Source organism: Mya arenaria, chromosome 15 (assembly GCF_026914265.1).
Source record: "Mya arenaria isolate MELC-2E11 chromosome 15, ASM2691426v1".
Taxonomy (NCBI): domain Eukaryota; kingdom Metazoa; phylum Mollusca; class Bivalvia; order Myida; family Myidae; genus Mya; species Mya arenaria.
Window position 1 is genome coordinate 30374270 of NC_069136.1, and position 26716 is coordinate 30400985.

A 26716-nucleotide genomic window follows, 5' to 3' on the forward strand; every position below is an offset into this window, starting at 1 on the left:
CATTTTGGCCTTCCTTGTTATCCTTCATCCCCATTTTGGCTTTCCTTGTAATCTTTCATCCCCATTTTGGCCTTCCTTGTTATCCTTCATCCCCATTTTGACCTGCTTTGTTACCCTTTATCCCCATTTCGGCCAACATCGTTATCCTTTATCCCCATTTTGACCTTCCTTTTTATCCTTTATCCCCATGTTGACCTTCTTTGTGATAATTTATCCCCCTTTTGACCTTCAATATTATCCGTCATCCCCGAATTTACCTTTCTTGTTATCCTTTATCATGCAAAGGCACATAACAATACCGTTTTTCACTTATTCAAGTTTAAATCTTTGTGTTCTTTATAACTAATTATAGAGAAAAAAACCCACTTAAATATAAAACTTTTATTATCTTTTTTTGATAGCAACCATCAACTGCATTATGACGCAACATATATAATAAAATATTTAAAATTGAACTGCCATATAAGTAATAATGCCAAATGTTCTTGATGCAATATAATGATGAAAAGTACAAAAAAAATAACAATGATATAAGATTTTCACTACGTGAGTATCATACTGTGTGTTGATCTCCAGTCAGCTCTATCTATACCATGAAGCTGTTGCATATAGAAGCCTAGAAGCAGTAATCTGTAAGGAGACATTTTCAATTGTGTGAACCTGTCGCAAGGATACTTTATGAAACAGCCCCATGAAGCATTATAAACAAACATGTACATAATTTTTTAACTATTTCAGCTTTGATATTATATGCTTTCAAACTGAATTATAAATTCAATCTATATGAGCAATTAACTAAATACTGCAATTTCCAATCATCTGCCAGATTGATGAATATTTTGCCATTTGTTTAGTAACATATTTCCTAAAAGCGACACAGAAATGCATTAAACAAAAAGAATTTCTTAACTTTTAATGTAAGAGTAAAACAAATGAATGTATCACAGTATGTGTATATGAATTAACACATAACTTTTAAGTATGTACAAACTCAACTTTTCAGGCCCCCAAAAAATCATTCTTAGATACTCATACAGATGTTAGTGTGTAAGGTGCTTTATTCTTCCTAATTGTAAAAAATACTTCTTTGCAAAGCTGGAATTTGATCAGGAACCTAAGATTTAAGATTGGGCTAGTCAGGGATTAACATCTCATAAGTATTTTTCTACGGCCAAATCACAAATTCAAAACACACTTATATGTTTAAACACACTTATATGTTCCCATGTTTAATTTTTGGTGGCACTTGTCTTCTCTGTGATGTAGTTTGCCTGTACACGATTAGCTGCCTCTAGAAACATGTCAAAGTTATCGCCCTTGACGGTAATTACGGTGTAGTTTTCCTCTTGTTGAGTAACCTGCCCTTGCACCATCTTGCACAGTTCTTGTACAAGCGTATCACTGGTGATGGGTGAGTGCTGAAATAGTAAATCACCACTTACATAGGTAATTATACATAAAAAATATCATAGGTACTCATATCATCTAGTGCAATAAAAATCTAGATAATAATTTGTCTTTTTTTATTTTTTTTTTAAAGATTTTCACATGAAGATTATGAGAGTCTGCCCCAATATCACAAAAATACTATGACAAGTCAAATCTCAATCACAAATTCAACTCGTTTTACTCAAAAATTATTAAAACTAGTACATCTTTTTCACCTTTAAAAAAAGCATTCCATCATAGAATATGTTGATAAATAACTTTGGGGAACATTCCAAAGAAAAAATATTCTACTGCATGAAATGTATCTTTTTTTGTAATGGTATGTCTCAATTGTTTTTTAACAATTACTCGTGTATATTTTTGGCTCTAGAAGAAGTTTTCTTTGAAATATTGACAATGTTTTTATCAACACCTTCTTTGAGTATACATTTTTGTTCTAAAATAGTTAAAACATGCAAGATTTTAAATCCTAATTTGTTTATGTCGTAAAATGAGTTTGAGATTTGACTTGAGTATTTTTTTTAATATTGGGGCCGGGAGTATTCATGAAACATCTCAAGTGACAAGAATTTCCTACCTTAGTCTTTATATTGTTTATTTCTCAGGCAAATTAAAGGACATGTTCAAGTTGTTTAAACAAAGGAAGTGAAGTATCTTAGGAACTATCCAGTAATTTTATCATGATGATCAGTGAGAAAGTGACTTACGATAGGAAATGTCTTGAGCAGATATTTAATAAATACCAGTCCTTATCACTTGATTGAAGTACATTAAATATCCACATTCCTACCTTTGGTACACACACATAAGCATTGGTGTTGTTGGTGGCTTGTACAACGAGGATCAACGGCCGCCTCACTGACAGTTTCTTCATCATCTTATTCAACTAGATAACAAAAATAATATAAAATACAAAGGTGAATAAAAATATGTATTACTATCAAGAACTCTCATTTTATTTGTATTTTGACAAATTGATATATTGTACCACTTCTGAAATATGGTATTGGTAGAAATTACTTATTAATATTATTTACTTATCAACTGTGAAATGTGTTTTCATGTTGGCTAAAAAATCCATATTGACCGAAGCGATTGGGGAACTGCATATTTTACAGCTAATAAATAAGTAAATAACTTACATGATACCGCATGATATGTTATAATATCATATGCTAAACTGTTTTCAGTCTTGAAACAGACAGTTTAGTTTGACATTTTTAAAGTGATTTTTCAAGTTTCCGATCTTTAAATAGACAGATCAATTTTGCATTTAATTTAGTCTATGAAAATTGCTTTTCAACAAATCATGGATGATTTATTTATCAATCATGAATTAATAATAATAATTTACTGATGAAGGAAATCTTACCTTTGGCAGAACCTTGACTGTGAATGAATGAACTATTATATCACTTCCGGGCTCATCCATTCTTCGTGTTAACTCCTGTAAGATCAATATGGTGATCATTTATACAATACCTGGCTATAATTATGTCATTATGTTTGTTTCAGTCAAAAATGTCATAATATAATTATATTAATTTACTGGGGTTTTTTCACGAAGAAAATTTCCTTTTTAATTGAAAAATCTTTTAAGATTAAATATTCTATAAAAATATAACCAAAACAAAATGGTGGGCTAAGCTGAATCCTGTTATAAGGGACTGAAGAGGTTTCGGGAAATGGGGGCCTGGAATCCAATATATGAGAAAGCAAATTATATTTGAATGGCCATTGACCATTATAATATCAATCCTTTGGTGCCATGTGGCCTGAAAAATTGTTGATAATAAATTAAAAAGTTAACACTTCCTAAATAGAACTAGGTTAATTACAAACTGTACATAACATATCTTAAACATTGTAATAATGTTCTTTACACATGATTGTCAGCTTTTCAAGGATTCTTGAACAACAATGTTGCATAATACATGCCCATTAACATGTTAGGTTTGGAGCTTAGAATTTGTTCATAGATTTGCAAAATCCCAACCATACAAAATAAGAATCAATCTTTACATTTACATATTTTTGCATCTAGTTTTAAACTTAGAATAATTGTTAATAACTTTCTGGTAAAATTGAAGAGAGAAGTCTGTTTTTGCATTATCTCCTGTAAAAGGAATGACTGATATTCCAAATATCATTTAATATTCGTCAAATGATGTCATGATTGTTCAAACGGAGCGCATTAACTAACAATGATATCATAATGCTGTGCAGTTCAAGCAAAATGATTGTGCATTAAAGACTAGAGTAAACCTAATATTTCTGATAAATACAACAATGAACATCATGAATAAATGTCTCGTACCTTCTCTAGGATCATGAACGCATGTTTATTAATCAGAGTGTTGATGTCCGTGCCCAGTGAGTCCATCTTCTGTTTGAGATCATCCTTGACCAACTTTGGTAGAACTGCCCTGCCTAGAACCTGGAATACATCAAACAAATAGAGGATAGTTGTTTGCTTCAGTGTAAAATCAAAATACATTTTTGCAATGTAATGGAGGAATATTATTTAGATGCTGTGATCTACGATAGCATATGAGTCTGATGTACTTATTTTCAATGGGGTCGTTGCAGAGGAGATGAGATTGTGTGAGATACATGGGGGCCTGGGTACACCACCTTAGCTCCTATTATCATATTTCAAATAGACCTCTAGCCTCTTAAACATATCTGGTATAAAGCACTATCACCAGGAACAAGTTTCCTGGATGTAAACCAGTATTGAGTAAGGCTACAACAATATACCATATTGCCATATATTGCAATATGCGGAGCCTGTATTGCACTATCATATATCATGAAACATTGCAATCTATTGTTATAAGATAATTGAAGAAAATTGTTTACGCCTCTCAAAATTATAATTTAAATATACAAGTTATCTTATAAAAATGAATCATCCAGGTTAAAAAAAATCTCAAATGAACAGCTGATCTATGAAGAGATTATCTTTTGCCAATAGATGATATGACAAGGTTTCATAAATAAATTGAATACTTTGAACTCCTCTGACAAACAACCTTATACAAATAATCAGGCGGTGAAAGGCTTCAATCCGCGTCATGTTAGTGAAGTAAAGACAATAAGTAACTCACTGCGTTAATTTCCTTTTGAAGTTGAAGGCATTTATCCAAATTCACCTCGTTACTCTTCAACTCAGTTATGAGGTCTTTGTACATTTGTTCAGTCTGAACAGCTTTGTGTTTCGCCTAAAATAATAAAACAAATTACAAATGGTCAGAGAATATCCTCCTTTACTGTATGCACCAATTTGTCGACCAATGATACCAAGTATTAGTCAAATATATGTCTATTTAAATTCCATAAAATGCTTGCTTCACATTGTTTTTGGTAATGCATGGTTTGGGTGATACTATATTTTGTAGAATGTAGGCTTTATATTTCCATCTGGTGAAATGGGCATTGAATAATCTCTTGAAATTGCATCAATTTTCAAAGTTTCATTTTGATGATTTTTTAAGTAAATGTAATTGACAAAAGTTTGTGGTTTAGACTTTAGTAATGTTGCAATATTTTGAGTAATTTGCAGTTAGCAGCATTATCAAGTAAGCTATTAAGGCTTACATTATTTAGCACCTTCTATGTGTGACTGAAAGAGGTTGAATAAAAAAAACAGATATTAAAACCTGAGGCTCTTGAAACATAGAACAAATTTATTATGGCCTAACCTTTACAGCATGTCTCCCAGTAAGACAAACCACAGACTTGACTGCGCTGGTATGACCCGTTAGACTGGTGATGCAGAAATCTTCTATCTCCTCGCTATTTGTAACATGCCTTTGAACAGAAAAGATCACCTTTAGCCTTACTAAGGTACAACATGCAAACGATGTAAGAAGTATGCTACACCAAAAATGCTAGTAAAATACTGAAAAACATGGATAAAAACAGTGAGAAATAAAAAAAAAATACTTGTCAAATTTATCCTTTATTTACATCAGTTAAAACCCTCATTGAATTTATGTGAAGAAATCAACTTAATTTGGTACGGACTTAAGACGTCAGTGATTATGTGCTTGGTACTCTTGTGCCTATATGTCAGCTGAAGCTAATACACTTGCCGTTTCTTATGTGCCAACTAAAGCTGTAAGCAAATACACTTGCCATTACTTACGTGCCAACTCAAGCTGTAAGCAAATACACTTGCTATTACTTATGTGCCAACTCAAGCTGTAAGCAAATACACTTGCCATTACTTATGTGCCAACTCAAGTTGTAAGCAAATACACATGCTGTTACTTACTTGCCAACTCAAGGCATAAGCTAATACTTGCCTTTACTTACGTGCCAACTCAAGGCGTAAGCTAATCCACTTGTCATTACTTACTTGCCAACTCGAGGCTCAAGCTAATACACTTGCCATTTCTTACTTGCCAACTCAAGGCATAAGCTAATACACATGCCGTTACCTACTTGCCAACTCAAGGCGCAAGCAGATACACTTGTCATTACGAATGTGCCAACTCAAGGCATAAGCTAATACACTTGCCAACTCAAGGCATAAGCTAATACACTTGCCATTACTTACTTGCCAACTCAAGGCATAAGCTAATACACTTGCCGTTACTTACTTGCCAACTCAAGGCATAAGCTAATACACTTGCCGTTACTTACTTGCCAACTCAAGACATAAGCTAATACACTTGCCGTTACTTACTTGCCAACTTAAGGCGTAAGCTAATACACTAGCTGTTACTTACTTGCCAACTCAAGGCGTAAGCTAATACACTTGCCGTTACTTACTTGCCAACTCAAGGCATAAGCTAATACACTTGCCATTACTTACTTGCCAACTCAAGGCGTAAGCTAATTCACTTGCCGTTACTTACTTGCCAACTCAAGGCGTAAGCCAATTCACTTGCCGTTACTTACTTGCCAACTCAAGGCGTAAGCTAATCCACTTGCCATGACTTACATGCCAACTGAAGTAGAAAGTGAGTATAATGTATGCAGCATACTTACGTGCCACCACACAGTTCCCTGGAGATGACCTGCTGAGTGCCAGGATCCCTCACAGTCACTACATACACATGGTCAGGGTATACCTGTAAACATGAATTCCACTTTAACCACAATAACTGACATACCATAGGCCAAAGAAATGAAAACTTTCTACATTTTCGTTGAAACACTGGGAAAAACTATAGCTATCACTGAATGGGATGAAATGGCAACTAATTTTAAATCTGACCTATGATAAAGATATGGACTAGAGACAAACCATCATCAATAAGGCTTATATAGCAAAATATAAGAAAGTTACTATGATCTTGGCCATGAAGGCAGTGACACAGATTTTGTGCACAACACATCCTCATACTATGATCGTCACTTCTGCTAAATCAGACGTAATTGATGATGCATGTTATTCCTATAAATCCCCCACTTCACAGAAGAAGGGGTATAATTAATACTCACATAATGATATATATCGGACAAAAAAAGCCCACTTGGCAATCTCATTTTGTTTTATAAATGCATGACGATACATAATCCGACATACAGCATTCTCAAGGTAGACAATTCCTTCCAATTGAAGAGCATGTTTTAGGGGAGTTAACTCCCTTTCCACCACAATACGGTCACCCTTGCCAAGCCAGGACCAGACCATGCTCTCTATCCGATATATGTCGTCTATATTTACATCTACCTGCAGCAAAATCAAAGCAAATTGGATTGGATGAAGTACAATAAAATTTATGAATCACATACTTTAAAATCAATTTTATGATAACAATATAGTGTATGACCATCTGGGACCGCAATCCAGAGCCATGGAAATAAAACACACACTATTTACAATAAACTGGTTAACAGAAAAATATATTGAATGTCATACCGAACATGAGAAGTCAAATGTAAGTTTCCCCGGTGATACATGAGATCCCCTCTGTTTGACCTCCGAGCCCAGGACATGATGTAATGCTGCATTCAGCAGATGGGTTGCAGTGTGATTCCTCATACAGCCTACACGGTGATCCTGGAAAAACGTCACAAAGCAGATTTGTTTTAGTTTGCATAATAAAAACAATAGTGCCAAGGAGTGAGTGTCAATGCTCATCTTTTTTCAGTCAAACAAGTGGCATTACAGATAATTATTACAGCAAAAGTAATGCACCTTGCTATGCATGTGAGTATTACCTTTGGAAACACTTGTGCTAACTTCCATATAAAAATCTTTATGTGGAAAACAACGGATGAGCTTATAATATATATGAGCTGTAATCTGAGGTAGGGTTCTTTAATGACATTGCAAAACATTTGGGCAATTTAGAATTTATAGTTGAATTCTGACATGTCTATTGATGATCACGTTTTTCTCCATTCTGAAAGGAAGAAAATCTGTCTGGTAGACTATGAATTATCTTTAATTTGCAAATACCTGCCAGATCTAATTTACAGCATCTGAACATTTGATAAAACACAAGTCATAGCTTTATGAATGTTCCTTACAGTTGTGTTGTACCTTTAATTCCACCAAATTTATCAAGAGAAGACTAACACCATTTATATGATAAACATACAAATATAGACACTAAATTGTGCCTCATAGTGCATCCGAATACAGTGAACATAGAACTTACATATTATAAGCATAGATACTTCACTTACTGGGTCAATATCTAGTTTAAGCTCTTGACCTTTCTCCATGTGACCTCTTGTTACAATGCCAACATGAAGAATGTGACCTTGACTGCACTGTGTGTCCTTGACCTCTATTTCACCTGTCTGAAACGTAACATAAAACTTATTTATTATTTATAAAAAGGCTTTTTATGTTCATTAAAAAGGTACTCCAACTGTGTAATATCATGTCAATAAAGATCCATTACTGATCAGTATGACAGTTTTTAAACTTTAAAGGGTTAAGGGGTAATTTACCCCTACTGCTATAAAAACCTTGATTAATGACATGGATTGTTTCAACGCATTATCAATTTGTGAAGAAGGAAAGGCATCCCAATTTAAAGCCACACCCACTAAAAAGCCGCTGTGACAGTCAAGGTTCAATAGGCTGCAGGAAATATACAGTTATATCTTGAGATTCAAGTGAGTCACATGCCCTGTGCATGTGCTGGCACTCGAAGAATAACTGAATTGCTTTCCAAGCAGTGTCTTTATGTTGGCCAATGATTATGCAGTACACCTACTCTCAGTGCAAGCAGCAAGGGGCCATCAACTATGGAGGTAGACTTACTGAGTAAAGGCCAACATGCCCTTTAAGGCACAAACAGGATAATATTCAGTATTTCAGAAAATGTTTTAAAAAATATTACCATCTTAATGCATTACATGTGTCTTATATCATTTAAGTAAATGAATTAGCTGCTTGATCAAATAAAAAAAGTCAATTTTGCACAAAAGAAATCATCTCTTAAAATACTTTGTGAATACAACTCCTGGTTCTTACCTCAGATGTAATAAAGCCTACATCACCAACTTGCCCTCCTTTCTCTGCATAAAACTGTGTCTTTCCCACAATCACACCAACCCGATCTCCAACATTAACCCTCTCTGATAGTTTGTTCCCATCATCCACTAGACAGCTTATAGTGCTAGTTACAGTGGGGAACTCTAATAAATCAAGTAAAGATAAGACAATCTTTTATTTTATTTTTCATAAGATAAGACAATCTTAATACCAACATAATATCTTATTTTAAGTCTAAAATTCTAAAACTATTGAATTTTATATAACTTGCAACTTGTTGAGCTTTTAAACCGACCATCATTTTTAACAGTAAATCACAAACAACAGTGCTCTACAATTCTTCAATGTGTTCTTCAAAATCGAGAGCAATTAGGGCCATGACATGAATCACAGCTCAGACATTGTGTTAATTATTGTTAGAAAAAAAATGTCCAGATTAATTGACAGATAAGTGGATATTATGATTACTAATTAATTGCCTCTCTTTAGGTACAAAAATACCCATCTTTCATCCCAGACATGACACAAGCTTGATGTTCAGGCAGTTAATGGTTATGCACACACAAATTATATATATGCAAAGGATATAACACAAAATGAGATTAGTACCATTAAACTTCAGGATTGCAGGGACATATTTCAAATCATCATCTGTTGGAGGGACCTCCCGGCTAGACAGTTCATTCAATAACTCGGCAGTGAAACACGGATATTGTACCTCAGCTTCTATAGGCACCTGGAACAAACATTTCATAGGTGGCCTTATGGTAAAGAGATTATGGGTTTGATCCCCACCAGAAAAACTTTCTCATGGTATCTCAACGTGGACACCAGTACTGGTTTCTACCCAGAAATGGTCACAGGCATGATTTTGCTTTTGTCAGGATTGAGCTGCAATAAGTAATACCAGTTTACTAAACAAACAGGCTCTTATGGCGAATAACACAATCTGGTTGTCAAAGAAGTCATGTGTATGTGCATTTGGTTGGTGGTCACCAAGTTGACTAAGTGAGTTTCCTCTAGTGTTCAGGTTTGACCACCACACACACACATACAGTCAGCACAATAACAAATGCTCGTATATTATTGTGGTGACAAACCTAGATACCACCACACACACGCACACACACAGCAATACCCCACACTCTCATATAATATAGTGCAAACTAGCCTGGTAAATATCAAGTGGTAAGAACTTCCTTAACACTGGTTGTAAACATATATATATTTAAATTATTAACAGAGTTGAACCTTTTGTATGCTTCTTTGAAGCACCATGGAAATAAATTTGTTCAAAATAAAAAGTTAACACACAAAAATCTCAATATTTGAAGGCAATCTACAGCAATCAAATTATTAGTTACAATACCTGTTGTCCGGCAGAGCTGAGATCCTCCATATCATTTCTGGCTATTGAAAGCCCAAACTGTGAGGCCAGTATCTCTATATAGTAGGGGGACATAGGATGTCCAAACCAGCCATCTCTCAATCGCCACAATGTTTCACCTGATTAATATACAAATATAGAAAAGCCTTTCCAAATTGATTATGTCAGGTTACAATTTTGAAACCTACATACAGCAGGACAAGTCAAACAAAGTGCCTTGAAAAAAACATCACCTTATAGTTTCTTAGACGACAAGCCCTTAGCAGGTTTTACCATGAAATCTCAATGATAGATCATTTGTTGGTCCATATCTGACACTAAATTAAGTTTATCCTTGACTCATTTTAACATTTTCAGCTGCTTAAAATCAATTCTTTTGGCTCAAGCTCAATAGGCATGCAGACAATGAACACACCAAATGACTATAACAACTCCAAGTCTATCACAATGCCTGGATTAGTTTGTAAAAAAACAACAGATGAGCTAAATATAGAGTCAATTTTAGAAAAGTAATGAGTCAGATACAATATTAAGCATCATATACACAATGTACAGGTATGAGTCCATCAGTTTAATACTACTTATTCTACCTACACACCTGTGAGAATCATCCATAACAGAATGTCAAAACCGGTGCTACTTAAGTTGGCTATATTTCACAATATTTTGGTTGCAGTTTGAAAACATATGAGATACTAATTTATTCATTTTTGTCAATATTTCAATAATGGTGTTGCCAATTTTCAGACTTACAAAATTGGCCAAAATCAAGAGCTTTGCAAATTTTTAACAATCTACAATAAATATCACATATAAATAGAAATTACTGTAAATAAATGTATATAATATTTATTCAAATGTATCTAGCTATTTATTACCATTTACTGACTTCAATTCTGGATTTTTCCTCATCAACTTCTCAAAGTTTTTCCTTCCATCACTGTACATCAGCAGGTACCTGTCTTCTGCTTCCATCAGTATTTCTTGTGTCTGCATATATGTAAAATAAACAAAATTAGCTTCAACAAGAGCAGCAACTGGATGTGATCAGGGCCCTAAATGGTATCTTCCTATATTTATTATCTGTAGAGTACCCAAATACCGAATACCTGTTAAAACATGCTCTTGTTTACCATGATCAATAATTTGATGAACTAGAGCAAAATAGATGTCTGCTTCAGAAACGCTTGTTGAAATTTGATTTTGTGTTGTCGAGTATTTACCTAAATAATTCCATTCATTTTGCACTAACCAGCAAAAATGTTTGAATGTAGCATGTGGGGGAATGGCATCATAGTGTGTGTGCACATCTTTGAGGCCCTTCTTTGTACTATTAACAAATAATAACTATTATTGCACTAATAGATCTGCGTTGCCTACTTATTTCCCTTTTTAGCAAACAGCAAACTTTTGAATTATCCCGTTATTTTAATTAATTGACGATTGAATTATCACTTGAGCTATAAATCTTTATTTAAACATGATAGCATTTTTTAATAGCAATTCAACAAATATTGTAAGATTTTCGAAGAAGGAAGTAACTTTTCACAATAACTAAACTGATTATGTTCAGAGTTGCTTCCCTTTTACTGCAAACTTTAAAGATGTTTTCTTTAAGTAATTTTAACTAACAACGACTAAAACTCGCAAACTCGCAGAGATAAAAGTGAAAAACAAAAGAATTCAGATATAGGGACTCAACCATTATATTTAATGTCAAGTGGGGTGACTATGCAACGAGCAATGAAATATGCACAGAGTATACACATTTTTTCATAAATGTTTCTTTCTTTGATTTCATAACATTACATCATCAAATAACTTTTCAAATATTTTGTCTTATACAAGTTAAACATCGAATGCAAAAACTCCCTGTAAATCTGTACAACTCACCTTTGAGGCATGCTGGCTCACCTCAGGGAAGGGGTCCCCCTGTAAGGCAAAACATTCAAACTTTACATCACAACACCCAAGTATAAAGTGAATACAATATTTCACGCTTTCTTCAGTTGGGGATTGATTTCAATTTGCTAAAAATGTTAAGATGAGCTTAGAATCGTGCTCCTTTGACTGAATTCATTGTTGACATATCTGTCATTTCTTTTGTGCTCATTCAAACTTACTTACCTCAATCTTATCAAATAAAGATCAACATATAAAACCTATTAAGTATGACCACTTGTAGAGACTGTTGAAGACATTGGAATGTACAATTATAACACAATAACTTTTATATCTCGCGAGAATCTCTCATTCAAATAGAAAAGTTTGTTATATATTTTTTTCATTAATATGGAATTAACAAGCTTAAATATTGAAAACCTGTTTGCACATGGATGATTTTACTTGGACTACAGTACGAGAGCCAAAGTATGATAAGTCGAGATAATACATATTGATGAAATCAACAGTTTATCACAGTCCATGATTGCAATTCCCTGAAAGTCATTGACATGTTCAGTGCTTACCAGAGAGTCAATGATTGGCTGTACAAGTTTTGGGAGCAGCCCTGGTTCCACTCTCAACACCTGGTGACACTGGTGCAGGGCCCGGTCTAACACCATACGCAGCCGGTTCCTGCAATAAAAGAGAATATCTATTGTTATAAAACTGAGAATTTCCCAGTTATGATTGTGAGAACTGCAGAGGGAATGCAAACAGTCTGTTTGGTTGAAAAAAGGGGCATAAAAATATGCTGTACGAACATGCATAATCTATGGCAACATGCGTACATTTCATTTGAATATCTTTCATGGATTTAGAGATAATCAGATATGGTCAAGTGTTGTATGCAGCCATGCTTATACCTTATACCTTTTCTTCTAAAAACAGACAAATAAAAAAATGAAGGAATTTTGCAACAAAACCTGAACTTTTTTGGTATCGCTGGGAAAAAAGGCAAGAATAAAATCAATTCCCTTCCAAAAGTAAAAAACTCGTACTGTAGGTCAAGCCTTCCAGGAAGCAGTCCATCACTGACACATACAGTGGCCATACGAGTGTGGTCAGCTATAATCCTGTACGCAGTGTCCAGTCCATGAGTGTCTGCACTGCCAACTTTGTCACCATATTCACCTATACCAGTCTCCTGGATAAAAAATATACTTTGATGTTCTAGAATAAGTTGTGAAGTAGTCTGAAGGTTTTAGGAATCTGACGAGTAGCAAGTTCATTGAAAGCTAGATTAACAATAATGACTTTTTATGTTAAATATTGATGTCCAGTGACCCAATACAACATTGATATCATTCCAGGTTTATTGCTTGCTGATTACTTACATGAACAATAAATGACTGAATAATACTCAAAGATTTTGTAAGGTAATTTATATTTTTGCTCTTAATTTAGCTGAAATCAAGACATGAAATTACCTAACTTGCAATTTCTCAACGCCAAAAATACCTTCAAATATATCAGTATATTTTACTTTTATGTTTGACTATGAGCCAGCCTGCTGTTTCAGTCAGTTATAAAGGATTTGATTGCATTCCTGTACCTTGTGTATGGCATCAAATATTGGCAGGAAGAGATCAGTGTTGTAGTTAGATCTGGTTCCCTGCAGGACTGCACATATTCTCTCGAGGCCCATACCAGTGTCTACATGATGGCTTGGCAATGGTACAAGGTGACCGGCTCCAAGCCTGTAAAACAGTAATACAGAAGTTGAGTATATACTGATTAATATAGCTATGTTGTGAAGACGGCAGTAATCTGATACATGAATCCCTTTTGAGTTAATATCCTGAGTAGAAACCACCAGTCCAGGTATCTTCTTTGATAGGCCATGAGAACTTTCCGTTGGTGGGCTCTAACCCAGGAGCTCTTTGGTGAGAGGCGGACAGTCACCAAGTTACTTTCACCATTGAGGTTTAAGTTAAAATATAATTTAAGATGGAGTGAGGCAAACAGGGTGCCAAACACAGATTAATCCATCTTTATGCTCAATTTTTTTCAAACTTAACAAAACAAAAAGATCATATCGTTGATAGTAGTAAGCATTTAATACTAGAATTCAGCAAATCATTTTTTCGGGAGTGAAAATCTTTTTTTTGGAAAAGGTCTTCATCAACATGACTTTTGATATACTGACCTGAAAATCATCAGATTCATCTACTTACCAATGGGTATACCAAGACTTTACAACAAAAGATTGGAAATGAAAAAGTGATACCAAGGGTATGATAACATCTGACAAAGTAATCCCTATATGTCTGCAATGCAGGCAACCTCAAAAGGCTAAAAAGCCTGCTATTAGGCCCTTATGGCAATCAATGGATGATAAATATGTTAATTGCAAAAAGACAAATGACACTTGTGCTCAAACCCAAAAATCGCACCTATTATACTGCATGAAGACAATGTTCCATATCTCTACAACCTCCTGTAAGCCTGTGTTGACTAGAATACCAGCATCACGGCTCCCTAAATGGTCATAGTGTATCTCTGTGCAAGGACCACAGGGGCCAGTATCACCCATGTCCCAGAAGTTGTCCTCCATTCCATATGGTAGAATGTGAGCCTCTGGGACACTGAAAAGTGCAATATCTTCATCATTATGGCGGAATGCAAAGCTCATGTTTATTTGTATATATTGTACATGTTTATGACACGCAGCAATAAATAAAAATCAACTAAACTCTATGGAAGATGGGTTTGATGCATCAACACCTTAACTACTAAAATATTTATGATAAGAGTTTAGTTTATACCAGTTAATTTTTGGTAAAAGGGACTTACAAAGCCAACTTTGTAAGCAATAACATGTTGCGCTTACCAAATCCCTCCCTCGCTATTTCAATTTTCTAGTCATATTAATTACTGCTACATAAAAACATAATACATCCTATATAACGTAGACAACCCTGATTCTTATAAGCTAAAGCTGAAAAAATATATCAACCATGCAAGTACATACCAATGCTTCTCTGTTTCTCTCAGACAATGAAGGGACATATCTTGACAATTAATAAAGCCAGAGTTATGGCCCTTGATACACATACACTCATTGTCACTGGTAATTATGTACTAAAATATGTCCCATGTGAATCTTGTCTTTAAGTCATGGCCAGTTAAAACATGTTACATGAAGCCAATACCACTGACACCAAAAAGAATGACAATTCCTCAACTTTTCATTAAAAAATTCAAACAAGCATATTAGAGCAATCAAAACTTAATTTCCATATGATTCAAGACCACCCCACCCAAGTTCTCTCCAGATCTCCCTGCACTCCAGGTCAGGCTTGAGTTCCTGACTGGGGTCCCCACCAAAGTAGGTAAAGTAGAGTCTTTCCAAGGGTAGTCCATACACACCCACCAGCAGGTTCAGGGCCATGCTGCATGCCTCTTGCTGAAAATACATTTGTACAAATGTGTAATTTTTATAATAATTGATTTCTTGGAATAACAAGTGATGAGTAACTGTAAATAATATATCAAAAAGTCTATGTATATAGTAGTCTCTAAAAAGATTCACCCTAGTTGTAATCTGCTTGTATGACTAACATCTGCCCCCCTGCTGCTATTCCAGATATATATTTATTGAATTATGAGTAACAATTATTTGTTACATTATCACTATTAAATATATATACAATGTATCTTACTTCCTTATTGAGGGATACAGAGAACAGTACATGTAGACTTTTTGGAGTGTGAGTCTCACCTTGAAATAATCCCCAAAAGACCAGCTGCCAAGCATTTCAAAGAAAGTGTGATGTGTGTAATCTCTGCCAACATCGTCCAGGTCATTGTGTTTGCCCCCGACCCGTACACACTTCTGACTGTTGGCTACTCTCTTGTATGCTTGAAGCTCAGAGTGGTCCTGGGTTGCTCCAAGGAAAATTGGCTTAAACTGTAAACAACAAGATCCATGCAGCCATAGTAAATATGAAACTAAAACTAATAGAAATAGCCACACTGTTTAGGCAGGACTTGGGGGAGTCCTTTTGATCGAAGCTCACCTAAAGTCAATAGATGTCAAGATGCTGTAGGTAAAATATATATTGAGAATATCCATGAAATACATTCTAGTCAATAGAAAGAGTAACACTACTTAATCATATTATAAATAATAGTTATGGGTAAATTTTCTAATGATTGGAGCCTACGACCACAGAAGCACTAGCACAGCTGAGCTAACCAGACGGCTGGTTCATACACACACTCACACACATACACACACTGCACTCCTCCCCCATTAACTGCCTAGTACCAATCCAGGCACTCTTGCCTTGTGGGGCTCGAACTCAAGACCAAAATAAAAACTAGCATGGCACTCTTCCAACTGAGGGATTGGACACTACCTAAACAATTCACTACTATGGTGCAGAATTGAAAAATGTACAATGTACATATTTTTTTAACAAATACCTGATTCATCCCTGCATTAGTGAAATATGTTCCCTCTCCTTTGCCTGGTATGACAGAAGAAGATTTCACAAACTGGTGATCATGCTTCTGACAGAAAAAGTCCAAAAATGCTTGCCTAACATTTTTCGACTTCCACTTGGTGTTGTTAGTTTTGACACTATATCTGCGGAGAGTGATGCTAGTTATCTTCTTCAAGCATGTTTGGCATATGCTATGGTGGAACATAGTGTAAGGAAGCAACACTGTAGATGTAAGAATATTTCATTTAGTTAGATACAGTAGGCAACCCGTTATAAATACATTTTGTATTTTGCAAATTATCAAATAATTCATCATAGGCTATAAAGATAAGAATACGTAATTAATCTACATAATTATTCATTATGATCTATGTTCTAAAGACGTCTTATGAGTTGTTCGATATACATTATTATTTTTAATGTAACACAAAAACAAGAGCTGTCACAATATGTGACGAATGCCCCCGAATGTGACATTGACCTATGAACAAGGTCAGTACATGAAAAGTTAAAGATCAAACAAATACATATGGCAAGTTATTTTAAATTGCCTTTGAACATAAAAAAAATACCACCCATACTTGACAACCTACATTCTTATGTCCTCATATTCAGCATTCCATTGTGAATAAACACAAAGTGTATCTTTCACCTTAGAGGTAGGGACACGGGTGTTGCACGTGACACGTCGTCTTGGTATGTCGAACACATGTGGCAAGTAATTTTAAAATCTGTCCATACAAGAAAAAGTTACAGCCCGGACATAACAATCTATACTCTATGTCATTATATGCAGCATTCCATTGTGAATAAACACCTAAGTGTGACCTTGACCTTAGAGGTAGGGTCACGGTTCTTGCACGCGACAAGTTGTCTTGGTATGTTGAACACATGTGGCAAGTTATTTTAAAATCTTTCCATACAAGGGAAAGTTACAGCCCGGACACGACAACCTATACTCTATGCCCTTATATGCAGCATTCCATTGTGAATAAACACTAAGTGTGACCTTGACCTAAGAGGTAGGGACACGTGTCTTGCACCCGACACATCGTCTTGGTAATTCAAACACATGTGCCAAGTTATTTTATAATCTGTCCATACAAGGGAAAGTTAGAGCCCGGACACGACAACCTATACTCTATGTCGTTATATGCAGCATTCCATTGTGAATAAACACTAAGTGTAACATTGACCTAAGAAATAGGGACACGGATCTTGCACGCGACATGTCGTCTTGGTAAGCCAAACACATGTGGCAAGTTATTTTAAAATCTGTCCATACTAGGAAAAGTTACAGCCCGGACACAACAATCTATACTCTATGTCATTATATGCAGCATTCTATTGTGAATAAACACTAAGTGTGACCTTAACCTTGGAGGTAGGGACACGGTTCTTGCACGCGACACGTCGTCTTGATATGCCGAACACATGTGGCAAGTTATTTTATAATCTGTCCATACAAGGGAAAGTTACAGCCCGGACACGACAACCTATACTCTATGTCATTATATGCAGCATTCCATTGTGAATAAACACCTAAGTGTGACCTTGACCTTAGAGGTAGGGACACGGTTCTTGCACGTGACACGTCATCTTGGTATGCCGAACACATGTGGCAAGTTATTTTAAAATCTGTCCATACAAGGGAAAGTTACAGCCCGGACACGACAACCTATACTCTATGCCCTTATATGCAGCATTCCATTGTGAATAAACACTAAGTGTGACCTTGACCTAAGAGGTAGGGACACGTGTCTTGCACCCGACACATCGTCTTGGTAATTCAAACACATGTGCCAAGTTATTTTATAATCTGTCCATACAAGGGAAAGTTAGAGCCCGGACACGACAACCTATACTCTATGTCGTTATATGCAGCATTCCATTGTGAATAAACACTAAGTGTAACATTGACCTAAGAAATAGGGACACGGATCTTGCACGCGACATGTCGTCTTGGTAAGCCAAACACATGTGGCAAGTTATTTTAAAATCTGTCCATACTAGGAAAAGTTACAGCCCGGACACAACAATCTATACTCTATGTCATTATATGCAGCATTCTATTGTGAATAAACACTAAGTGTGACCTTAACCTTGGAGGTAGGGACACGGTTCTTGCACGCGACACGTCGTCTTGATATGCCGAACACATGTGGCAAGTTATTTTATAATCTGTCCATACAAGGGAAAGTTACAGCCCGGACACGACAACCTATACTCTATGTCATTATATGCAGCATTCCATTGTGAATAAACACCTAAGTGTGACCTTGACCTTAGAGGTAGGGACACGGTTCTTGCACGTGACACGTCATCTTGGTATGCCGAACACATGTGGCAAGTTATTTTAAAATCTGTCCATACAAGGGAAAGTTACAGCCCGGACACGACAACCCATACTCTATGTCCTTATATGCAGCATGCCATTGTGAATAAACACTAAGTGTGACCTTGACCTTAGAGGAAGGGACACGGTTCTTGCACGCGACACGTCTTCTTGGTATGCTTAACACATGTGGCAAGTTATTTTAAAATCTGTCCATACAAGAGAAAGTTACAGCCCGGACACGACAACCTATACCCTATGTCCTTATATGCAGCATTCCATTGGGAATCAACACCGAAGTGTGACCTTGACCTGAGAGGTATGGACACGGTTCTTGCACATGACACGTCGTCTTGGTATGCCAAACACATGTGGCAAGTTATTTTAAAATCTGTCCATAATATTCTGAGTTATTGAGTCGGACGGACGGACGTGCGATTTTAATATGCCCACCTTCGGGGGCATAAAAATGAGAAATATATTGTTAAAATGCACAGTAATTTTCTCAATTTTAACAATCTTTGAAGGAATGGTGAAAATGCTCACTAGTAGGGTATGAATGAGTTGAAATTATAGCCCTAAGTATCCTATGTCAATTACCTGCAGGTCACTGTGTATACATTCAAGCTGCAGATAAATACTACATTTACCAAAAATGTATAACAGAAAACATGTCGTCCAAAAGATAGATAATATTCAACTAAATTGAATTGGTCGGCTACTGTGTACTAAAATTGTACCTTAAGTACTTGCAAAAACTTGCATGGCCTGCCCATGTATTTAAGATGATTACTTAACTAAATGCCAAGTGCCATTTAGGTGGACTAGGTTGTCATAAAGCTAGAAATGGCATATTAAAGAAAGATTTTAGTTGTAATTTCACAAATTGAACGACATTTATCTAATTTTATTTTCTCAACTTCTTGTTCATTACAATGCTCAAATATGACGCAAAGTAATGAAAAAGATCTTTATTGAAACAGCCCCCTGAAGTTTGTCTTTTTTTTTTGTCGATATAAAATAGTAGTATGTAACCTGAAATGCAATATGTATCCGAAAATTAGTATCCGAATACAACACTTAGAAATAAACTACCTTTCATACGAGCATGCTTTTAAAGATAGCAAGTGCAAATTGATATTAACAAAAAGCGTGAAAACCTCTATATACCTTTTAATGTGAGACGTAAAGATTGTTTTACAAAGATTCAAACCGTTGACGTCTTGTCATAACAATTTACTGTTGCACCGTCAAATGGGGTAGAATATATTCTGACTGTTTCTATGTACTATTTCAAGGCGTTTCTAGTTCAATATTATAAATATTACAACCAGAATATAATTTCATGTTTTTATGAAATTGCTGATGATCATTAAATTAACTGATAATTTAAATATCTTACTGTAAAACTAGTACTTTCTTTGACCTTATTACTGTACTGACACTGGACATATATTCATAAACAGAGGCAAGGATTATCACTAATGTTTTGCGCACACGGTAGTCCATATAATCAGCCGCTTCAGAGTCTTTGACGATTTTTTATATGGCAACTCTACGCGTCTATATCCCACTTGTTGTTTTCCTAGCCAAGAATGGCAGATCCCAGCGCCAAGTATATTGAGCGGAAAGATAACGGGCAACTGCTATAGATGGTTTCAAAATGGCGATGCTTTATTGACAGACGTTAATCTAAATTAAACCAATAATTTGTGTTTAATTAAAAACTGTAATTAGTAATAGGTATTGGCTAAAATAATTAAAGTGTAACTTTTATGTTTTTATTTATAATTGAAGTGTTTAGTATTGTGGAGTAACAGTTGAAGAATATATTTTACATTGATATTGAATAGACGACTTGTGGCGTTTAGGGAACAAAATGAATATATATATCCAAATGTAAAGAAAGTTCCCTAAACACGCATTATTGTGGCTAGCGCACATGGATGATTATTAGATTAAATATGATCCCTCTATCACAACTGAGAAGTAAGATTCTTGGACCGATTTTTTTTATTTGTGGTGTAATTGTTTTGCAATCTTGTTCGCTCCTACTATGGGCCATGACACAGGGTAAAAATACATAATACATTTCAGTTCAACACAAAGATGTCATTAAGAGTTTTGAAGCCTCTTATTCTCGGGAATGGGTATTTGATGCCAAGACTTGGAATAGGAACATACCAGATACGTGAAGACCTGTGCAAGGAGATTGTCCATAGAGCTGTGACACTTGGGTATAAACATATAATCTTGTCATTTTAATCTAGGAGACAAAATCAAAATCTGATGTACTGTAAAACATGATTGGAATCTTGAAAGCATTCAACAATAATGTGAGAACAAAATGTTTTTAGAACATTATGGACATAGTGCATATTTTGTCATTATCTGATGTATCAGCATCATTTAGCTGTATACACATACATATATACATGTTTGTATTTTTCTTACACTGAACAATTTATTGTTTCATAAATCATTTATTATAACAATGAAAAGTGAAGGTAGTGGTTATGATTATCATAAAAGTCTTCTCACATCCTGCATCTGCATGCTGTGATTGTGTTCTTAGAGCATTCCAATCAATATAATAAAAGCTATTTGTGGTAATACAAACACTTTAATATTTTTATTCAGATACAGACATATAGACACAGCACAAGTGTATGAAAATGAACAAGATGTTGGGGCTGGCCTGCATGCAGTCGAGAAACACAAGATTTGTCGACGTAATGACCTCTTTGTAACTACTAAATTGTCTAACATCTCCTTACATCCTCGTGATGTCCGTCCAAGCCTGCAAGAGTCTTTGGAAAAGCTGAAACTCCGACATGTTGACTTGTTTCTTATCCATAGTCCATGGGGATTGGCGAATAGGGGTGATGGTAATTTACGCCCTCAATTGAAAAATGGAACATTGGAGTATGCGAGATATGACATTGTCCAAACATGGAATGCAATGGAAAATCTTGTTAAAGAGGGCTTGACCAAATCTATAGGAATATCAAACTTCACTCAGAACCAAATGGAGAAGATTTTTGTAACTGCAAAAACAAAACCACATAATGTTCAGTTTGAATGTCACGCATATTATCAACAAAATGTGCTAAGAAAATTTCTAGGAGAAAGTGGTTTAAATGCCATAACAGCCTATAGCCCATTGGGAGCACCTACAAGGCCAGAAAGACATGTTATACCGGAGAATAAGTTTGAGATTCTATTGGGAGACAGGACTGTTTTAGAAGTTGCCCAGAAATACAATGTCTCATCAGCTCTTGTATTGTTACGGTTCTTGTTAGAACAAAACATGGCTGTGTTGGTGAAGACTTCAAATTTTGATAGGTTAGAGGACAATTTGAAAGTTGTTGATTTTACACTGGACCATGAAGATATGTCAAAATTGAAGAATTTGGACAGAAATGTGAAGTTCTTTGTATTTACAACTTTCCAAAACCATCCTGATTTTCCAAAGCCTGGGGAGCCATACTAGTGTCAACTGCATTTAACACAAAGTTGAAACAAATTCTATTTAGTTTGCATTTATAAATCATCCATCTTGACAAATTTTGTGGTGCTGTTTTATCCAGTCCAATGTGCAATAAGCTTTTAGCATTTCTTTATCTCCCTTTGTTTTTACTTAAGACTATCATGACACAAATGTTAAGGGTGTTAGAATATGGTACTGAACTTAAATGTGTAAATCACTAAATACTGTTGAAAAAAAGGTATTCAATGAATACATATTCATTGTCCAACAGATCCATTACACATTGATTGTTCAGAACTCTGTTTAAAAGTTAACTACGTTTTTAAATTTCAAATTTTTATTTCTCTAGGTCATGTCTCTGCTTATTTGGGTTTAACATTATGTCATCGTCGGAGGCGTTGGTTAAGTTTTGCATTTAGGTCACTTACATGGAAACTATCAAAGCTATCACTTTGAAACTTGGGGAACTTGTTCATCTAATGCCCTTCTTCACATTGTACCAGAGTCTCACCTGTTTTTCTTTGGCTAAAAACATGAATTTTGATGGATTTTGGTTGATTTTGAGAATTGGATTTTTGTTGGCTTTATTTTAAAAAAGATTCACAGACAATAAATGGGTCATGCACTTCAATATATCAAATGGGTTTTTGAGTCACACATTTGGAAAGATAGGGGATATTTTAGTATTTTGAAGTTTGGTGCTTGGGTCACTTACCTGCAAACTATCAAAGCTATCACTTTCAAACTTTGCAATACCTGTTCACTATCAAATGTACATGTATGTTAAAGGATAAAATCAGACGAGCATTCAGCACCCACAGGTGAATAGAAATAGTTCACCTTGAAAAGTTAAAAATGATTCTGAACAATCGGCACAATGGATAGCCTGTGGGCAACCCAAAACGATTACCGGTATGCAAACAAAATCATGCAAGCCAGTCAAGCAAGTTTGAAAGTGTTAAATCCTGATGCCTTTTTTTTTATTAATTACATCACACTCATTGTGCAATAATAGACTAGTGAATGTTCCATGCTTGTGTCTACATACATTTAAGGTGTCTGATACATTCTACATTTATTAGATTTATAGTATGCATTTTAATTTTAATTGATTTTTAAAGTGGCATTTATTCGTTCATTACCTACATGTATATATTAATGTTTTATACAAGTTACTTCCAATTTTTTTAATATACAAAACAAAGGATTCTCAATAAGTTTTGGTTGAACTGTACCAAATACAAAAGTAACTGACAAGCTACTGGTTGAAGAAAAGTGCTTTTTGGAAAAAATGTTTTTTAGAAAATTTGAGGCGACATTTAAGTCATTTAAACCGTCCAGTTTAGGTTGCCGGCCTGTTCTTATTGAGAACCCTGAATACATGTACCATTCATAATGTTCATGCCTCATGTTTACAAGACTTGATGGTCAGTATATACATAACTTAAAAATCATAGATAAGCAATAAAAATTGCATAAGAGCGTTGTGTTTTATTTATGTATTTATTTATGGAAAAATCCTGATTATTAGATGAGGGTTCGCTGTTGGGCATCAAACAGATGATTTCCGCTCAATAAGATTAGTTAGCATTGATGGACGACAAGAAACATGTTATATACAATGTAGGTAGCTTATGTGATAACAGGTCATTTATTTATAAAAATGGTTACTGCCTTATGACTTTGAGCATTTGATGGAGAGTGATGAAATTTGGTTTTAAGGTGGCTTAGGAAGACACATGTTTTTTGGGTCAGAAGCTGGAAGGGTCAAGGTTAAGATCACTATTACTAAACACTGAAATATCATATCTTCTCAATTACTTTAGAATTGATGTACTTGTATCATGGATGAAACTATGTATACAGCAAACCAAGCTTATTTTAAGATGTACTTTGGGATTTTGTGGGTTGATGGGGTAATGGTGAAGGTCGCTGTTTCTAAAAATAGAAATATGGTTTCGCTGAAAACCTTCAGTTACATATAATATATATATTGATTAAACTTCTTGTGTAGAAGCTTATGTTGAGTTAATTGCTTTTTTGGGTAGGGTCGATTTCGCTTAAAAACCTGAACTGAGAATAACCTAGTGTTGAAACTTGAAATATACCAAGCTTATGTAAAGACATTCATTGGAGTCAATGGGATCAAGGTCAAGGTTGCTGCTTCTGAAAATAGTTTCAGCTCCATAACTTGTAAGAATTGGCAGGAGGTGATGAAACAAGTTATGTATGAAGCTTGAGTAAACAATAGCTGCAATTGCTTTGATAAGTTAACCTTGATGTCACTAAAAATAGAATGAATAATAGAAAAATGGTTTCTGCTAAATGACATCAATTAGAATAGAATAGATCTTTGGGCCCTGTCCACACAAAAACTCAAGAACATTCACAGTGCCGTAGCTACACTGAGGCAGCTGCCTCGGTGTATTTTTGGGCATACTAGTATATCAATTTCTATAGCTCTAAAAATAACTCTTCGACTTTCTTCATTTGCCTCAATGTTCACAAACCAATGCGGCAGAATGTCTATATTTGAAAAAAGAACTGAATATTAGATAGAATAAACTCTACTAACTACCGCGGTACTATACCTTTTAATGTTGACTTATTGAGTATGTAACATTTAATTAGGAAGAATCAATATTTTAAACATTTTTAACTAACACTTTTCTTTGGGTTTTCTGCAAAGCGGAAAGATATATTAAAAACATTCTTGACTAAAGATGTGTCTGATCTGTTAGCTGGTTTGACTGAAGAAGAAGAAAAAGAAGAATATGAACTCTACAATACGATGTGTCAAAGCGACAGTCTTTGCCAACACTGTCGGACACACGTTGGCTATCATGTGTTGACTCAATAAGCACGCTAATTGTAAATTATGACAAGATAAACAATGCACTACAACAAGTGCTTGATGAATCTTCAGGCCAGTCTGCAAATGATGCAACAAGTTAAAGGCGCATACTGAAGCACAGAACATCATTGAAATTCATCAAAATATTAGAAATGAGGATGTTTGACAAATTTTACAATCACACAGTAAGTATTGCTGCATATATTGAAGTTGTACCAAAAGCCAAGAACAGTTGGCCGAGAGAGAAACCGTGCAAATTCATCTTCGGATAAAGGCAGTGTCCAAGACCATTACAGATTACTTTCCATTCCTCGACCACATGATTTCACACATGAAGACACGTCTGCCTGCTGAACTGGAAGGCGCACTTAAGGGAACCATTCTTCTTCCTGGACACATGCAAAATCTTGACTCCGCTCTAACAGATCAATTAAAGGAGGCATTTCTAGATGACTTGCCATGCCGAACCCTGGGGATTTTGAACAGAAAGTATTGCGATGGCCTTGTACAACAAAAACTGTACCAAAGTCATGACGTTGGAAGAAGGTAAAGCTGCATGTGACAGTCTTTTTCACCAACTTTTCAAGAATATTCAAATAAATTATGTGTCTGCCTGTTGGTTCTTGCACTTGTCAAAGGAGTTTCAGTTCACTGAGGCGGCTTAAGACCTGGAGTCGGACATCAATGGGTGCCTCACGATTTAATGGTTTGGCACTTGCCTACGTCCACAGGAACAACATTGCTTAAACAAATTCTTAAGTTGTGGAAAGCCACAGGACACCATCGCATAGCACTGGCATTCATAAATTAAACTGATGATATGTGCAACGTTTAGAAGTAGGTTTATGGTATTGGTAACAAAGCCTCATATGATTGTGACAGTAAATTTCTTCTAAATGCACATTTGAATGGTCTAAATTTATGTAAACCATGTAGAATTAACTTCAACTGTATCAAAACTTATAGCACTAAAATGTTCAAATGTTATATTTTTATGTAACATTTTTATGCATTTAATTCCAAGCCCCCGGACCCCCCTAGGCCGTTCTGCATCGGTGTTTTTATTTAGGACCATGAACAAAACTTGTAGCTTGCACTCAAACTTAAGATGATGCTTACTGGTTCTGGAGTTCAGTCAATAGCCAAGGTCAATCATTACGTCAATGCATAACTTCTAAATAACATGTTCCTGGTAATATTTAATCCTTACTAAAAGCTTACTGTAATTTAATGATATTTCATTATCAAGGACAAATGCGTTAACTTAACAGCAAACTGCAAGAATCTTTATTTAAGGTCAGGTATATGATAACAGGCTAAGAGACATAAGCTTAATGAGCT

The 26716-nt window shown here is 35.2% G+C and overlaps 2 protein-coding genes across 7 annotated transcripts; one reads left to right on the forward strand and one right to left on the reverse strand.

The window, feature by feature from the left end:
- Positions 1-372: 372 nt before the first annotated feature.
- On the reverse strand, positions 373-20548 carry LOC128220244 (alanine--tRNA ligase, cytoplasmic-like). Of its 2 annotated transcripts, none has more exons than XM_052928560.1 (23): positions 20434-20548; positions 16677-16918; positions 15970-16158; positions 15509-15654; positions 14642-14833; positions 13801-13945; positions 13247-13392; positions 12773-12881; positions 12198-12236; positions 11183-11294; positions 10287-10423; positions 9527-9653; positions 8897-9060; positions 8098-8214; positions 7325-7465; positions 6989-7135; positions 6448-6530; positions 5154-5262; positions 4560-4673; positions 3767-3886; positions 2822-2896; positions 2240-2335; positions 373-1418 (listed from the first exon to the last, which is right to left on the reverse strand). In XM_052928560.1, coding segments are annotated over exons 1-23 (2940 nt in total). In that variant the 5' UTR covers positions 20435-20548; the 3' UTR covers positions 373-1229. The 2 variants fall into 2 exon arrangements, with proteins under 2 accessions (XP_052784520.1, XP_052784521.1); XM_052928561.1 differs by lacking the exon at positions 20434-20548 and adding an exon at positions 20202-20421.
- On the forward strand, positions 19720-24002 carry LOC128220247 (aldo-keto reductase family 1 member A1-like). 5 transcript variants are annotated; one of them, XM_052928568.1, is made up of 3 exons: positions 19720-20290; positions 21129-21268; positions 21672-24002. In XM_052928568.1, the coding sequence occupies exons 2-3, from the start codon at positions 21141-21143 to the stop codon at positions 22522-22524; spliced, it is 981 nt and encodes a 326-aa protein (XP_052784528.1). In that variant the 5' UTR covers positions 19720-20290; positions 21129-21140; the 3' UTR covers positions 22525-24002. The 5 variants fall into 5 exon arrangements, with proteins under 5 accessions (XP_052784528.1, XP_052784527.1, XP_052784526.1 ...); XM_052928567.1 differs by lacking the exon at positions 19720-20290 and adding an exon at positions 20362-20499; XM_052928566.1 differs by lacking the exon at positions 19720-20290 and adding an exon at positions 20478-20531.
- Positions 24003-26716: the final 2714 nt, after the last annotated feature.